Source organism: Podarcis raffonei, chromosome 10 (assembly GCF_027172205.1).
Source record: "Podarcis raffonei isolate rPodRaf1 chromosome 10, rPodRaf1.pri, whole genome shotgun sequence".
Classification (NCBI taxonomy): Eukaryota; Metazoa; Chordata; class Lepidosauria; order Squamata; family Lacertidae; genus Podarcis; species Podarcis raffonei.
In genome coordinates this window covers 35,516,244-35,534,156 of record NC_070611.1, presented here as the reverse complement: position 1 = coordinate 35,534,156, position 17,913 = coordinate 35,516,244, and the positions used below count along the sequence as shown (strand labels likewise).

Here is a 17,913-nt window from a genome sequence, read left to right as displayed (position 1 = left end):
TGCCATCTTCATTGTATGATACTCATACCTCTGTTATTCCCAAGCTTGGTAAAGTCCATGCTTGTTGTGCAAATTTTAGGCCAACTTCCTTAATGTATGTAGCTGCCGCAATGCTAACAGCATTCCTTGCTAATAGACAGGGGCGGAGCAAGGTGGGGACGGACTGCCCCGTGTGTAGTCACCGAGGGGGTGACATTCGGTGTGCTACCCGCCCGCGACTCCCACCTACCCTGAGCCATCGGGGGAAAGGGGGTAGTTGCGCCGCTTTTCACCGCTTTATTTTGACAGTCCCATACTCCTGGAGGAGGCAGGCAGGCAGGCATCAGGCAGGGAGAGGATGGTAAGGAGGCAGATGAGCAAACAAACGGAGGGTGGAGGGAAGGAGAGAAGCAGAAGCTCTCTTAACTCAGGACCAAAACCCTGCAATCCCCTGAAAAGCTGAACAGCTTTTTCCAACGCTCCCCTAAAAAAAGCTCAAGAACTCCTGGCAATGATAATGGGTAGATCACAGGCAGTCTTTTTATACTGTGAGTAGATCGCAGAAATTTTCCGCACCGGGTACCACCTTACCTTGCTACACCACTGCTATTAGACGTCAGACTGTGATAGAAACATCAGTATATCCAGATCAGGTGGGCTTTATTTACCAAAGGCAGGGAGCAGAAGATAATTCAAGGGTGATCCAAGATGGTTGCCTTAAATAGCAAAAGAACTGTTCAGTTGCCATTATTCTCTTGATGCTGAAAAAGCATTTTTACAAAATCTAGCATTAGAGTCTATATCAGGGGTAGGAGACCTAAGGCCCATAGGCCACAAGCGGCCCATGGGGGTTGTTTAGCTGGCCCATGAGCTGCCCCCGAACCAAGCTGCCTGCTCAGCGAGTCCCCTCGAGCTGCACTAAACTGGCGCAGCACAGTGCAGGGACTTGCTTCTGTGGCACCGGAAATTGTGTCTGCGCTTGCTCAGATGCCGAAAATTATGTCTGCGCAGGAGCAGACACTGGAAATTGTGTCTGCGCAAATGCAGACACCGGAAATTGCAGTTGCATGAGCTGACACGTGGTTTAGACACCACCTACCACATTAACAGTTAATAGAATGTTGTAGTTTAGCTTCTTGTAACTAACATAGCTATTATGTGTTCTTTCTTATGCCTGTCCTTCTAATTTATCTAGATTTCTTCTAACAGTAGTCTTGGCTACTGTATCATGGTACCAAAATGTCAAAACTGGTTTTGAAAACAGTCAGAAGAGCCAAAATAGTATGGAAACTCACTTTAAAAACAATGATGTCTGTAATAAATTGATAATTGAATACAGATGTAGGAGCATGCAGATTTGCTGTGTTTTTCCCATTCTGCCCTGCAAGCTATAATTAGGTGAAGAGATTCAATCAAGCACATTCTGAATAATACTACCATTTAGAAATTATTTGAGAAAGTACATCCATACTGTAGTAATGACTTTTTTTAATAGAATGAGTTTCATAGCATATGTAAAAACAGAAGCTTATATAAATGTGTTTCATTCTGCTTATTCCATTTTCATTTGCTTTAATACTGACTTGCTTCCCCCACCACACCCAAAATGTGAGTATTGCCTATTTTTCAGCAAACTTTACTTTTCCCATGAGGGTTTTATATTTTGCTTAATGCAACAGTTCCGCCTTTTCGCCCCTGTCTTTGAATTTAACTCACCCAAGTACCAAAAGCAGCCTACAATTTGGTGAAGTGGAAGCACTTAACATGTTAGGAGCTTTCTGGATACCTACAGTTAGGTATCATAGAATATCTAGGGCCTACATAGTGACAGATTTGAGGCTTCCACATGTGAAAATGGTTCATGGAGGTACAAATAGTAGGAACAATTTGGTCTGGTTCATATTTTAATGCGAACCTACCTATTTCACTCTTCCTGAAACAATATGTGAACTGAAAAACAACTGATCCTTTGAAATTCACATTTCCACAATTTTTGTGATGCAGTTGTCGAACTAAAAAAATGTGTACATGAATGCACCAACTAGTGTGAAGTGTGAACAAAAATGCATATATTATTGAAAGTAACATTGCAATGTGCAAAAGACAACAGACTCAGTTGTCAATAAATAATTCCACTTTAATGGCAAAGTAATAATTTAGACAGATACAGTGTGCACACTTGCAAAAAATATATGCAAGCTGGTTTACAAGCTAGAAGAACAACAAATCAATAGAAAATACATCATCCAGTTAAGTCTGATGACACCAAATACTTATTATTAGGGCTTTACAAAGACTACAAAACTTTTCAGATGATTTATCTCACTGTTTCTGTCTATTTACATGATATGTTACATCAAAAATGTACAAAATATAAAATGTATACAGACAAATGTTTCACAAACATTTTAAAGTTGTAAACTAGGTGGACTCATTGAGATGTATTGCAGGGAAATTTGTATTATGTGGTACATACATACAGGTATTTTGTGTGTGTGCGTCAAAATGGCAGGAATTCATGAGTTTGCTTATATGTTGTTTCAGACCACATATATCATAAAGAGCAGTTGTTGTTTTAGTCATCTGCCAGAGAGTGGCATGTCATTTAACAATATGAGAAAGTAATCTAGGATTGGTGCCTGACTTCAGACTACATTCTTTGTGCATAATATCAGAGTTTTATTTATTAGGGCAATAGCACCATGCAGGGGACCTGTAGCTTCTGTGCTGCAGCAAGGAAAAGTACACTGATTTCCTTGACATTGTTTTATAAAGTAGATGGGCCACAGGAGTTTGTAGCACCAGTTACATGTCCTGAAGGTACTCACTGGCTAGTTGGATCTGGAAAGCAACCACTAGCATCCTATTGCAGTGAACATGATGTGCTCAGAGTTGGCAATTTCAGGACTGTGGCTGTAAGTATACAAGTGCATGTCTACACAATGCCATAGCCCTTGTATTACTTCCGTTTATTTGAATCGGCATATCCAATTACTCTGATCAGTTTTCATTCAAACTGGTGTAGTCTGCCAGGATATACAACATTTTTGTATTTGCCTAAGATGTATTGGCTTTTATAATGTAGATTGAAACATGCTCACTCTAGCATGGATAGCTCCTGCATAGTCATAACAATTCTAAATACAGGACAAACACACCATTGTTTTTAAATATATATATTTTTAAAAACCTCCAGATTGTATGGTTTGCGCTCTGGATATTTTTAATTATTTTTTTTTTTTTTGCAACATACAGGTAATCTCAGTAAATGAAACATCTCTTAACACCAACAAGATAAAATACAGTTTCTTATTTTTGTTGTTGCTGTCACTGTTGTTTGCTTTCATTTGTGCAAGGCTTTTTTTTTAATATTACAAGACCCTCCCAGTAGACTGTGCAAAACCAACCCCCCTCCCCCTTTACAGTATAAACTTTTCTCTCAACCACAGTGGACAATCACTGTGTCATAATGCTGAATTTCTTCATGTACAACAATTGCAATCAAAACAGCATGCTTCAAACTAGGGGGGGGAAATGAAGAGGAAGGGAAAAGAATAAAGAAATATTTGTGCTCATGCTGCACCAAGTGCACCCAGCTCTGCTGGATAAGATTTTTCCCAAAACACCTCTCTTTTAATAAGCTCTTTTTCATAGAACCAAATGGACTTAAGCCAACTGTCTCAGGTTTTGTTATTAATCATTGTTTATTATTAGGAGTGGCTTCTGGGTCACTTGAATATTTTAGATGGTAATCTATTCACACAAGATAAAAAATACTATATATATATGTATATATATATATAATCTATCTATATATCTATATCAATAGATCGTTCTTCTAGCCACTTCGTTAAAAAACATGATATACAGAGATGAGGCTACTGTGTTCACTGATGCTCTCTCGTTAGTAAATGAAGAAAGAAAACAGTGTAAATAATCAATGGTTTAACAAATTAAACCAACTGTAAAATTGTTCTAGAAATCGGTTTTAAGGCAGTGAGACAGCACCATAGGAAATGTTCTCTTTTCCCTCCCCCACTGAAAAGGCTCGAAACATACGAAGCCCTAAGAAAGCCTTTACTCAGTGTCAGATAAGAATTGGTAAAAAAAACCCTTGTTAAGAGGTGGGCAGGTGTTTAAAAAATACCCTCGCGGCTAAAAACAAGTTCTATATAAAACAGATGATTTGTACAGGAAAACAACAACAACAACCCAGAAACCTTGGTGGACCACATCACTGCAAACTTGGCAGCTTATATCAAATTGGCACTTTTCCAGCATATATCACAGTAGCGTTTTCCTGGCAATTGCACAAAACTGTTTTGTGCTTTTATGGAGTTTGCTTTCTGTATTTTCTTTTTCTTTCTCCAACTCATTTTGGAATGGGCAGCAGTGTACAATTCAAACACTACCGTTGTGTCTTGTAATGAGTGCCACGGGGCACCGGCAGAGGTTAGAGGACCAGGATCGCAAAGACCACTAATGCAGCACCTCGTAGTAAATTGAAGTGTAAAAAAAACCAAAGGCTTGCATTGTAAACTTTTGAGACAGGAAGAAAGACAGAAAGAAACAACCCCAAGGAGATTCCAGTTTGGCTAACACATGTGCAATCTGCTTAGTTGTCCCCCCTCCCCCTCCCATTAAAAGGCCCTTTCCAGTTGATTGATGGAGTCTCACTCAGCTCCACTGATACTGAAATCTCTTGAAAATAAACTAATTCAAGCTTTCCATTTTGATTTGCTTTCCTGACTTTCTAGAGATAAGTCGACCGCCTATATATGACACAGCACTCACGCTCTCTCTTGGGCCACCCTGGCACGCGCTGCTTCGGCACTGCAGCAGTTAAAGCCGGGACAGTTGAACCAGCATCCTATATAACCAGGCCCGTTCCTCTCTAGAGAGTTGACTCAAGCGAGGGGTCCAGAATATCATCGTGGTGACTAGCAGTATCGCTGTCACAGCTCTGTGCGCTGGAGTAGCTGGCTGCTTCTTTGAGCCTCATTAGCATGTGCATCTGAAGAAGAAACAAGGAAATGCTGGTGTCATTGCTGTTAAGAAGCGAAGGCAACAGTGGTTGTGTGTGAAGACCCCCTTAACCCCCTCCAAAATAAATCACACAGGAAACAGAATATTTGTTTAGGATTTTTGGCATTAATAAGGACACAACTTTGTTTACAGCATGTGAGTAGTTGCTTAGCCATTGGTTCGGACTACCTGAACCTGAACTGGCAGGAACAGGACTGACAACTGGAACCTCCAGAGGTCAGTAAGGGAAAACACACTGGGGGAGCAGAGAGGTGGAGTTCCGCCTCTTAGTTCACCCCAGATGTTCCCAGGAACTCTGCCATGGTCCTACCCCTGAGAGGGGATTGGACAGAGCAAATCGAGCCCCTGGATTCCTTTAATGGAATTCCCTAGCAGCAGCAACAAAATTGAGGGGCAGGCACAGGTAATCCATAATCCTCTCCACCAAAGGATGAACCAATACTTAACCGCCAACCTTACAAAGTTGTGACGATTTGCTACACAGTAGGCAAAAACCAAATGGCACCAGCCAAGTGGCAAAATTCCTACTGGGCCCCTGCTCCAAAAACAGATGACCCCTAGACAGGCATAGCAAGGTCAAAAACACAACCTTAAATTATAGGGAAGGGAGGGTGGGAGATCCGCTGCACGATGCGAAAGAGAAAGCACTTCACCTCGTGCAGCCCCTTAAATAGCCCCTTATGTGCCAATCAAACCCCAACCGACAGAAATCTGCCCCAGTAACAAAGGGGAGACCAATGAGTCAAGGAGGTCATCCAAACGGGCCCACCCCAGCAACAAGAAGGCAGTTTGGTGATCTCACCGCAACACGTGGCTCTCCATGATTTGGAGGACACGATCTCTGCTTTCGAGCCTTTGAGCAGGCAACAGGGACATGTGATGGGGGCAGCACTTTGAAAAATCAGTGCTGGCTGAGATGGCAAACTTTTTAAATCCCTCTTCTTTTTTTAAAAGTCTTCACAGGCAGAGAGCAATGGAAACTTTGGAGAGAATCAAAGGCTGCAGGAATTCAAAGGTGTTTAAAGGACAGGGAGCTCTTGATCTGAGCCACGATCCTGAATCCATTTTCCCAACGCCAAGGTAAGAATAGACTAGGCTTTTGGTGTAAGAATACACTGTGGGGATAAAAAGGAATGCAATCGCTTTTGCATACACAGTCACACCATCTTAGAGAAGAAGGGGAGGTGGGAACTGAAGTGGAGTGGACTGAAGCCAGCTGCTGGATACAAGAGCACCATCTGCTGCCCAGGAGCCGACCTTGGCAACAGAAAATAGCATGCCACAGCTGCGAGGCTGGTTTCCAGAGGAGCCTTTAAGCACATCTTACTTAACATCAAGAGCCCCGGAGAGCTGTAAGATGCTCAGTGCCTAAAATTACTGTAATTATAGTTGGTATTTAGAAATCGTCCCTCTCGCCACGTTGCTCAGGGAATTGATCTTACACCACCAGCATTTTTAAATGGTGCATTATTTGAAACGAAGTGCTTTGGTTTTTCCAAGCAAAGAAAAGTAGGCTATATGCTTTATCTTGCCCCAGTACCTTCTTCTCAGATTTATTTGGGTCTTATTAGCTTTACAGTGGCCACAACCATATAGTATGCCCCTCTGCAGGTTATATAGGTTGCTAGCCACAAGTCTTTGGGTTGAATAATGTTGTGCACCTTGTTTATATATGTTAACATATATGTTTGTGGGTGGGGGGAGATTGGTGGAATTTTGGTCATGGTGGTTTTATTTTATATTGTTTTGCTACTGATTTTTTAGCTGCCTTCAGTTCCTTTTAAAAAAATTTGAATAGAAATGGTTCACAATTATTAAAAATAAATCATACCACTAAAGTGGTGTAAGGGAGGATCCAGCCTTTAATCCAGCTACTTCTCAGGATCTCTCCCCACTAAACCTCTAATATTCACCTGGATATATGGGGCTTCCCCCCTTTTTTCGTTTTCACTCTTAAATTGTGATGGGACATCTGGAGGGTAGGTCAAAATGTTTGCAATTGGCACAGAAATAGATGATATCCTGAGATGATAACTCCTTGATGTGAAGCTAAAAGAATAGTTACGTACATTCAGGCACAAGTCCTGTATAATCTGATTAGATCCTTTTTTTGGCAGTATATGGTGAATAAAAGGTAAAGTACCCCTGACAGTTAAGTCCAGTCACGAATGACTCTGGGGTTGCGGCGCTCATCTCGTTTTACTGGCTGACATTTGTCCACAGACAGTTTTTCCGGGTCATGTGGCCAGCATGACTAAGCTGCTTCTGGCAAAACCACAGCAGCACAACGGAAATGCCGTCTACCTTCCCTATTTATCTACTTGCAATTTGACATGCTTTCGAAATGCTGGGTTGGCAGGAGCTGGGACCGAACAACGGGAGGTCACCCCATCACAGGGATTCGAACTGTGACCTTCCAAATGGCAAGCTCTAGGCTCAGTGGTTTAGACCACAGCGCCACCCATGTCCCTTATACGGTGAATAGACACCAATATTATCTTGGGTACACTATATGGAGGCAGATGACAATTTAAAGCAACCATATAATAACCCAGGACTATTTGGAGGAAAAGTATAAATATGCATGAGCAATTCTATTTTTTTTTTCTAGAAAAAGAAGTGCTGGAACTCACCATGAACACCTCCCTTGTTCTCTTATGACAATGGTGCTCACTGGAGTTCCAGCTGAAAAAACCCCTTGTGCATGAGGATTTCCTACTCATGATTCTGGGCAAGCTACTTGGGGAGTAAGGGTGATTTTTAAACCTCAAGTAATTATATTGAAATAAAAGTTTAGGAAGCTGGGCCCAGTGGCGGAGCTTCATGCTCCAGCACCGGGGGGGGGGGGGGGGCAGAGTGCAGGCGGGGGGCAGGGCTGGTGCACATCCTGGGGGAGGCGGGGGCGGTGCACTCCCCCTGCACTCCTCTTCCCAGACCATAAGATGCACATAGCTTTCCCTCCACCTCCCGCAAGAGCCGCTCGCTCTTTAAAGGGAGTGCGGCTCATGTTGACTTTTGTGGGAGGTGGGGGAAGGGACAGAGCCGCACGCTCTGTCCCTTCCCCCACCTCCCACAAAAGCCAGGGATAGCCGAGCAAAGCCTCCGCAGGGCAGTGGGATGAAGGCTCCCCGAGCCCTGTGTAGGCTGCGCACGGCTAAGCCAGAAGCCAGGACAGCCAGCGAGATCGCTGTGATCGCAGCCTCCGCAGGGCTCAGGGAGCCTTCATCCCCTGCCTGAGAGAGGCTGCGCGCGGCTAAGGCTCCCCCATGAGTCGCACTCCCTTTAAAGAGTGTGAGGAGCATGTGTGCAGCTCTTGGGGGCTTTTCCCGAGGAGGGAGAAGGGCAGCCCTTCTCCCTCCTCGGGGAAAAGCCCCCAAGAGCTGCACACACGCGGCTCTTTAAAGGGAGCGCTGAGCAGAGCCTCCTGCTGCATCTTATAGAGTGAAAAATACGGTTAGCAGAAATTGATAATAAATAGCCAACCACCTTTTTGACTTGAACTTGCTGAAAAAGAAAAACATGTCTACATACTTCCACAAGGCAATGTCCACCTACTTGTGCAAAGCAAAACTGATTGCTTAACTGAATTTCTGGTTTTTCTTCTCTCCCCTCCAGTACCCAAATATGTTCTGGAGGTTCCCTTAATCCTCTGGAGCAGTTTTTGGTGGTTTGTGAGGGGGCTACAGGGAAATGGAGAGGAAGGATAAACCCTGCTGTGTGAGTAGATGGCCTCTCCCACTATGTAGGCTCTCACCAATAATAACAGCATAGTAATAATAATCCTTTTACCAAAGGATCTCCTTCTGAATCTGTCTGTGGAATGTGCTTTGAAGTGGTTCCTTCTTTGGCAGATGCATAACCTTCATAACCAACATCTTCAGGTCTCAACTGAAGCAATGATGACCAATCATGCTGCAGTGAACTCCATGGACAAGCATCTGCTATCCACTTTGAAGGATCTTCCCAAGGTGCTCGTTTGCCATACATCTAAGTGTCCATTGCAAAATAGAAAAACATGGGTTGTTTAATTTCAGTTGAAGAATGTTCAGCATGGTAGTGCAAGACCTTTTGGCCCAAATTTGTTGCTTGACAACAAAATGGGACGAGGTTCATTAACTCTCCCTTTTGCATTTTCAGGTGATAGAAACTTAACCTCACTGGGGCTGGCAGGTAATTTTTCCCCTCCCCAGAATGATGGCATGTAGGGTGGGGGGAGTGAATGGCAGTTTCCAATGAATACTGTCATTTCTCCCCAGAACGCCCATCTGAATGACATTATGCCATGACATAATGCTCTTCTAGTCTTTTCTGGGGAAGAAAAATGGCAGCTGGCAGTAGTGAAGAATGCCAGTGAGTTTCATGCCTCTATAACCTCAAAATTCCTCCCAACCCAAAATGCATCCACATTTTTTGGCCGATATATAGGATACAGTCAGAAGGGAAGCAGTTTTGTCTAGGGCAGGGGGTCACAGGCTTAAAGTCCTACGTCCCACAGTCCCTATCCTGATCGGCTCCACTTTTGTTTAAATATACAATTAAATACAACACAACACTTGGCACAATGCATAGTTTGGCCACATATTAGTTGTATTTTCAAAGCCTGAAATTCTCAGTGCCATGAAGATGCCATTTTAGTGTCCTTGGATGGTTGTAGATGCTGCTCCTGTTTTGTATTGGAATCTTTCTTGAAAGGACTTTCAAAAAATCAGTGTAATATTTAAACAATTCAAGATGCTTCAATTGTGACTTATTGACAAGCCACTATCTTGATATCCCACTTTTTCTCAAAGCTGCTCAAGGTGGTGTACATGGTTCTCTCCCCCTCCTCAAGTAAGCCTCACAACAACCCTGTGAGGTAGCTTAGGCTGAAAGGCACCCAGGGTCCTTCATGGCCAAGAGGGGATTTGAACTGTGGCTTCCCAAGCACTACACCAATTTCAATGATGAAAAAAATGGAAGTAGTTAATCTTTTGGGTGAGTGCTAGTTGCCAATATAACTGGATCACTTTTAGTGATTTGCCATAACCAGAAGTTTATAAACCCGAGGTTCAGTCTGAGAATGAAATAACAAGTACTTCAAAATTTCACATTGCCAGAACCACCACCTCTCTCCTATGCAAAAGCCATTCAGGCAATAAACCACTAAATACACAGAAGTAATTTTGTCTCTTTCTCCCTCTTCTTCTTTCTTAATTAAGCACAAAGGATTGCTAAAACGAAGCTCTAAATTTAGAAGGAATTCATTCTCCTCCAGTTATGTAGTATGCAGCAAGAGGATGAAAATGGGCACAAAAAGCTGATGCAGATATATTTCAGTGTCCCTCTGTCACAGATCAGCCAGAAGTGTGTTGTAAAAAAAAGTAAAAATATCTATCAGGAAATGCATATGCTTTTTACAATTTTGGCACCTGTTTAAAGTCTTACCTGAAGTCCTTCTCTCACAGCTTCCATAATATATGGTACCAAGGAATAATTCCAGAGGTCTGTGAACCACACTCTGGAACCATCAACGTCTATAGGGCAGGGCAGGAAAAGGCGAGGACCTGAGGTAGGAATTATTTTTTGTTAGAAAACATTAACTCAGCAAGCTGTTTAAAGCAGACCGGGGGGATATTATGGCCCTCCTGATGTTGTTGGACTACAGCTCCCATTATCCCTGACCACTGGCCATGCTGGAAGGGGTGGATAGGAGTTGGGGTCCAATCACACATGGTTGGTGGCAGATTTCCCATCCTTGAAGTTAACATTCCACATTCATGATGAGGGCAATTCAAACAATTCTTCAAAACATATAGTGGCATTTTCTTGCATTTAGCTTGCTACTTGTACATAAGATATGACAACATGTTTTGTAAAAAAAAGAAGAAGAAAAGGGCAATATCTGGCATTATTTTGGAAGTTTGCAACATAGCAAATATGAGCTCTGCTTTTATTAAACTCAAACTCCTTCATTGGTTCTATATTGTGTTTGTTTCTGTTGCTTTCTTCTGAAAGCAAGGCATGCTGTTACATAAATATGCTGAACTTATTTCACTTGCTTGTTTATGTTGTAGCAGCTTCCAGCTGCTACATGGCAAATGTCAAAGTAAATTGTGGCCAATTGGGAATGCTTATAGAGAAAAGCTGAATTTTAAAAATCTCTCTCTTTTAAAAATGTAAAATTATGTTGCCTATCTTAGCCTTAGTCTTATCTGTCCCCAGTGCTTCTCTTAATGTCATTGGCTGCCATGCTCTGATGTCACAGAGGCCAACAGTGGCAGATGGATCATAGCCCTCTAATTACCATTGACTTAGTGTATTTGACATCATAGAAGGACAATAAAGCATAGTTTAGTGCTAAGGAAAACTGAGCTGTTATTTTTACAATGCTTTAGTTGCTTGCAGGCTAGGAAATTCCCAGCGATGTTCTGACAAGCAATTCAACAGCACTAGCTAAGGCTTCACCTCACGCACCATCCACCATTTTAGTTGTTATTGCTGTGGCTTAAAAAAAGAAGGGGAAAACCCCTCCCACACCTCATATTTAAAGCTAAGGGAACCCCTCCCCATTTATTTTTTTAAAAGAAAGCTATTCACAAGTCACTAAATATTTATCCACCCAGTGGCAGAGCTTCATGCTCCGGCACCGGGGTGCGAGAGCAGGTGGGGGCAGGGCTGGTGTGCGTCCTGGGGGCGTGATGCGCTGCCCGCAGGGGCGTGGCACCAGGCGGGGGGGGCCGCGATGGCACCCCACCGGGATCGCGCTGCCGGGGATGGTGCACTCTGCCAGTGCACCCACCCCACTGTCATGGCGGATGAATGGGCCTGAGAAAATGGGGGTGGGTTACATCTCAGCTCTAAAAACAACCACAGATCATGTTGAAGTAATGGCAGTCTTGTGAATTTGTTCACAATGTCCTCTTGCTCCACTCTCTTGGCTGATATCCCTGTTTTAATTTGTGAAATAAATCTCATTAGCACAGTACTAGTGCACAGCTGTAAAGTCAGAAAACAAGGGAAAATATGTTAAAGGGGCGGAAAGTTAGAAAGAATCCCAGAAACCTTTTGAAAAATGGACAAGCGGGAAAAGGACAAAGGAAGAAAAAACTCAACTAGCAAACTGCAGTTGTGTAGCATGAGTGAGCAATTACATGTCCTTTTCATTTTAGTAGGATTTTTTTTTAAACTATAAGCAGCATTACCAAGTTTGCCAACCCAAGCTCCAGCTCAATGCACTCCTAGATGTTTTGTTTGAGCACAAAAGGTCAGCTGCCAATTAATTTGACATCAGTGAAGCAAACTCACGGTAAGCCTGTAAGTTTAGATAAGCCTCAAGATCCCGTTTTCGTCCCATAATTTGCATTATTAATTGAAGAAAGGCCTCACCGATGGTTACATCAGAAGAACTGTGCGTTTCTAAGAAGCTGTTCAGATGATGCCATGTCTTCGGAATCCAGTCAATTATTTTGATGAGGTCATTATTGCGTGCGCTCCTCTCTATTTCTGTCTCAATCAGTTTCCTTCTCAGATACCTGGATAAGAACCCTTTGACAGGCTCCATGTGGTTGGCACACAGCACCCACCTATGCAGGCAAAGAATCAGTTAGAGAACGTATTCACATTACAGGAACTCTGGGCAATCCACTAAAATGGATAGATTGCGCCTCTTCACATACTGCATAATTAAGCTACAAACAATATTATTATCATCGGCCAATGTGATAGGCACAAGCTTAAATGGCTAAAAAGAAAATGTGAAACAATTACGTGGAAGATTTGGGCTTCAGTCCTCTAGGAGACCTGACAGCATCCTCTGTATTCAGAGATAGTGTATCTCTGACTACCAGATGCTAGGAATTATCAACAGGGGATGGTGAGCCCTTCTTGAGCTTGCCTGTGGCACTTGGTTGGCCACTGTCGGTAAACAAGCTGCTGAACTAGACAGTAGAACTGCCACAGGAGAATGATTCTTAAATTTCTTCCTCATAACTCATAGATTCTCTTCAATATCAGGCCCTAAGCTCAGTGAAAAAGGTAAAAATTTGATGAAATCTCTGTCTGTCTATCTATATTTTTTTCCAACCCTGCAAAGGTGACCTTTTTGGCATCAGTATCCCAAACTATTCGGACAGAGTACACAGCAGTTTTAGCACCTTGGTGCCTTGGAAACGTGGTGAAAAGGCATGGTCGCCTTTCACATGTTACTAAACGCCAATTGGCATTTTGGCATTTAACTCGTTTTATTTTAGGACTATCTGGAAATATAACTACGTGGTGGCTTTCTGATGTATCCACATCAGAAAGAACAGACCTGTTACAACACACACACTCACTATATATATATATGTATATGTGTGTGTGTGTGTGTGTGTGTGTGTGTGTGACCTCAAAGGTTTAAACCTAGATCAGAAGAAGCATTTTTAAACACAATTTTTTTACCTGAAATTTTGATGCAGTTCAAGGTTAGGTGAAGATGAAACTCCCTGGTTCATAGTTCCAATAATATAGGGACTACAGAAATAAATAGAGATGCCAATTAATTTAACACATTTACATCTTGTCATTTATTTGTTTTTAAATGTTAGGCGGAATTGGAAAAACCCCCAACATAAAAACACCATTAAAATATGATAAAATATCAAATTGAGGAAAACCATGTTTTTGCAGCATGAAAATAAAAACCAAAAGGCTACACTAAAATCATTGTTAATTCCCCCCCCCCCCATTTTTATCAGGTTTTATTATATTTATTGCAACATTAGTTATTGTTATGCTTTGGGTTTTCTTTATCGTTTTGGCCTTTATCGTTAAGTAAAAATCAAAACATGGCCAAAAATGAATACAATGTTTTCACCTGACATCTGCTGGTCTGCCTCCCAAATCCTACCTACCCTGTCTACCTGTCTGTCAGTGTTACAAAGAAACCAGTTCTCTTTCTGATTGTCATTCCCTAACTATCAAAGGTGGAGCAGCCAGAGAAAGGCCTCTGGAGATCTAATGACCAAGAACGTTCAATGTCCTCTTCCTTCTATTCATTTTTCATTGTGTTAATTTGCATTGCATAAAGGAATTTTGTGTGTGTCAGAGCTGAGCAATGACTCAGCTGAGCTTATTTCTACCACACATTGCAACGTCATTGTTAAGTTGGGGGCGAACATATCAGACGACACAGCGATTCTTCCAAAGCAGCTCTTTATTTGTAAGCTGGAACAGAACTAACTGAGGAGCTCAGTCAGCCTGCTTATATAGAGCTCCAGAACAATGTAACTGTTGCCATTTTCTAAAACTATACAATCACTGAACGTCACTTTTGATCCTTCATTTGCATAACTATCTACAGTATCCATCCCCCTGCTGGCCCAGGGTGAGAACTTCAGTACATAACAGTCATCTTTTTCTCACTGGTGCCACTCTACTGTTTATCAGGCGTTACCTTCACTTCTGTAATCTCTCTAAAATGGGTGTGTAATGGCCCTGGGACACACTTGCAGACAGTAGGTCCTGATCAGTTTCATTTCATTCTAGGCTAGCAGGGCTTGGATTCTATAATGTAGAAGACTCATAACTGGACTCATAAACAAGCATAGCTTGTCACTGTTGCCAAGATCTTAGAGACAAGCTATGCTTGTTCATATGAATTTATAGGGTGCAGTTACTTATATGAAATCGTATGAAGTGCTTATTTGAAGTGACAGCAATTTATAACAGCCATATCTATGATAGCAGAATATTAAGCTTTCACTACTATTGAGAATACAGGTTCTTATTTAATTGTGTTGTGACATGCACAAATAAATGCTTTAAAGCTTTTTGGATTAAAACTCCTGTCAGCTCCAGCCAGCAACCTGTACCACACCAATGACTTACACTCAGCATATTCAAAACAAGCTAAAGAGCAAACCTACCATTTGTTATATTTACAGTTGAGGAAACCATTGAAGATGTCACTCAAAGAACCAACATGATGGAGGTTGTCAAGAATTATTACCACAGGAAGGTCAGCACTACTGTTATCAGCACTGCATTGTTCAGCCAAATTGGCAAGGTATTGTTGCACATCCTTAAAGAAAAGAAGGAAGAACTCAGTAAAACAGAAGATGCTCAACTAACACCCTCACAGTTGCGAAGCTTCCACTAAAACGAATTGCTGCTTAAACCATTTTTGACAATGTCAGCCTGAGGTACTTGCTCTGAGCATTCTTTTCTTTTTTTCCTTTTTTAAAAATTGGTTTTCAGTAACAGGATCCTAGTTAAGTCTAACCATCTGAACCACAAAGGAAGCCTTATAAGACATATCACGCCTCAGAGAGTTGGTTTCTATTTGCTTGCCCCACCCTGACCTCTGTTCCTTCAGAAGAAGGTGTGAAAGGAGCTTCATGCAGGGTTTCTGAGTGGAAGTGCCCCACACATAGAGTTGTATGTGTGTAGAATCCCTTTTAAAACCTTTTCTGGACATGTGAGGATAGAGATGGCCCAACTTGGAAGATTCCAATTTCACCTTCCATAATACAATTGAATGAGCAATGGAATTACTCATACACTTTCTAGGTAAGATGGAAGAATTTCTTCAATCAAAGTAATTCATTTTCTCTAAAAAGCTGCAGGTTGTGAATTAGGTGGGGCATCAAATATACAATGTACAACTGTGTTGGTTAAATTTTTGAAGACAGATTTTTTTTTTCCACGTACACTGGCACAATCTTTGTAACATGACAGAAAGCATGAAAATGGTGGGATGATAAGGTAGATATTGCAAGTTTCTGACTGTGTCATTTTTGATCCACTGTGAATACTGAAAAATTCCCATATTCTGAATGGTTTTGAATAAATGTTGTTGTTTTTTAAAAGAAAAAAGCAGAGATTGGAGATTTAACTTTCAATATGCTAACTGATGTTGATAAAAACACCTTGATTTATTTGTAAGTATTTGCAATCACAAATGGCTACTCTATTTAGACTATGCTGGGAAATCCTAAATAAAAATAAAAAGAACAAAAGAAAACATCAGCAATTACGTAAGTCCATGGCATGTAATGAAACATCTGCAGTTTCTTAAAAACTGTACAGTTGATAGCTGTTTTTTTTTTTTTTATGTCTTACCTTGCTTGATTTGTGATCTACATTAAAAGTAGCAATGGCATCTTCCATTTTTTTCCTGCCAGACTTCGTTATCACATATTCCGCAAGCCTGTTGGCTAAATAGGTCTTCCCAGTGCCACTAGGTCCTGACAGGATAATTCTGTGATGCTCCATCAGTAAGTTAAAGTACCGTTGGCTAATTGGTTTAGGAATTAATGTATCAAACACAAAGCTGTCCAAACTATTTTCTTCTACTCCTGAAAATTAGATAGAGGGGAGAAGAAATGGTAGGGGGTGAAGAGAGGAAATCTATTTTTCTCTGTCTCATTGTTTTTGGCAAAACATGGAATTATTTAAGAGAAGGAACTTTTAATACTTGCTTCCCCCTTCTAGTTTTTGAAATGTTGACAGCAGGTAAATGCCCTTAATACAAACCTTTCTTCCAGCATCTGAAAAGCACTGGAAGTGCACAGACCTTTCCTTGGGGCCAAAAAAAGATTAAACAGTGCCTTCGCCACATGACTCAATGAGTGGTAGCAATGCAATCAAAGCAAATGTGAAGCGAAAACTCATTGAGGCAGTGATGTATATCTGAAATGTTTGAGGCATTTAAAAGAAAAAGGTCAAAGCGACAGCAGCAAGGGTTAGCAGGAGAGAGATATCACACCAAATGACACAAAGTCGTTTTGAAGACCCTGAAAATAGAATGCCCCCATGGCTATATGAAATATTTAAAGTCCCTATCTGAAGTGATTGATTTGGAATTCTAACCGTTCATTGTTATATTAAAGTCCTCTTCTGTACTGGTTTTAGATGCAAAGCAAGTCATCATCAGTCTAGGGTGGTGAAGTGTTAAGGGTGCAAGAGTTCTTGAAACTACACAACTCATCCTCTCCACTCATCACTAAATTATTCTCAATACACCCTCCCCCCCCACCCCCAGTGTTATCACATTTACTCATGGTGTGGTAGACTGGGGTCATATGGGGTGAGGGAATTACATATTTAAAAGAAAGATGGCTGCTGCCACATAAATCCTTTGGATGGAAAAGGACCTTAACATGTGCATGTTAACTATAAAAACACCAGATGGTTTGATGCAGATTTTGAATACGATAAATATTGTTACATGCCACCCTAATCTCTGAAATTCCAGGGGTTTCAGGTGCTTATCCGAATTCATGTTTCCTTTTGGGAATCAGACAGAGCAAATGTTGTGAGTGTCTTTATGATACATGGTTTGTTTACACATCTATACAACCCGAGCCTGTGATGGAGGTGTTCACAGTACTGTATTAACACCTCAAAAGGGTATTGCTTCTCCCATAACTTCAGCCTTCAATTCAAACAGAAATCAAACATTGCTCTCTGATCTTTCGCTTTTTCTCTAGTCTCCAGATCACAAAGCAGCAAATTCTGCCCTAAAAACTCAGACTCTGTCCTTCTAAATGAGCGTTGGAGGAGGGGTCCCACCCATTTGTCATCTGGCACAGAGCACCTTTCTTTTGTTCTGTTTAACAGCCCATCACCTAGGCTGGCCTGGCTATTCCAGCAATTGAATCTGTGCTGGATACAGGAATTAGAAGGAGGCCCAGGCATTCAGCCTAGCCCCCCCCCCCAAACAGCATAACAATATTTATGGACAGCTTGCTTTAGGGATCCCATAAATTCAGAAGCTCATTTTGCATAGTTAACTTTACTTATAGCTGTAAATTTAGTAACACAACTGGGATGCTACCCAAGAGCATGTATGTGTTTGTAAGATAAAGGAATTATACTGTGCTAAAAAGAAGCTTCAAGGAGGAAAATACATGCAGAGGAAGGGAATAA

At 41.6% G+C, this 17,913-nt stretch overlaps 1 protein-coding gene across 11 annotated transcripts in view; it reads right to left on the bottom strand.

Moving 5' to 3' along the window:
- Window positions 1-2,095: 2,095 nt before the first annotated feature.
- NAV3 (neuron navigator 3) overlaps window positions 2,096-17,913 on the bottom strand; it is a 424,678-nt gene continuing 408,860 nt past the window's right edge. For all 11 annotated transcript variants that reach the window (XM_053405009.1, XM_053405010.1, XM_053405000.1 and 8 more), the window contains 7 exons: window positions 16,105-16,340; window positions 14,910-15,064; window positions 13,444-13,515; window positions 12,391-12,587; window positions 10,450-10,568; window positions 8,815-9,012; window positions 2,096-4,993 (listed from right to left, as the gene is read on the bottom strand). In XM_053405009.1, the coding sequence (XP_053260984.1) occupies window positions 4,874-4,993; window positions 8,815-9,012; window positions 10,450-10,568; window positions 12,391-12,587; window positions 13,444-13,515; window positions 14,910-15,064; window positions 16,105-16,340 (1,097 nt within the window). In that variant the 3' untranslated portion in view covers window positions 2,096-4,873. The remainder of the gene's footprint in view (window positions 4,994-8,814; window positions 9,013-10,449; window positions 10,569-12,390; window positions 12,588-13,443; window positions 13,516-14,909; window positions 15,065-16,104; window positions 16,341-17,913) is intronic.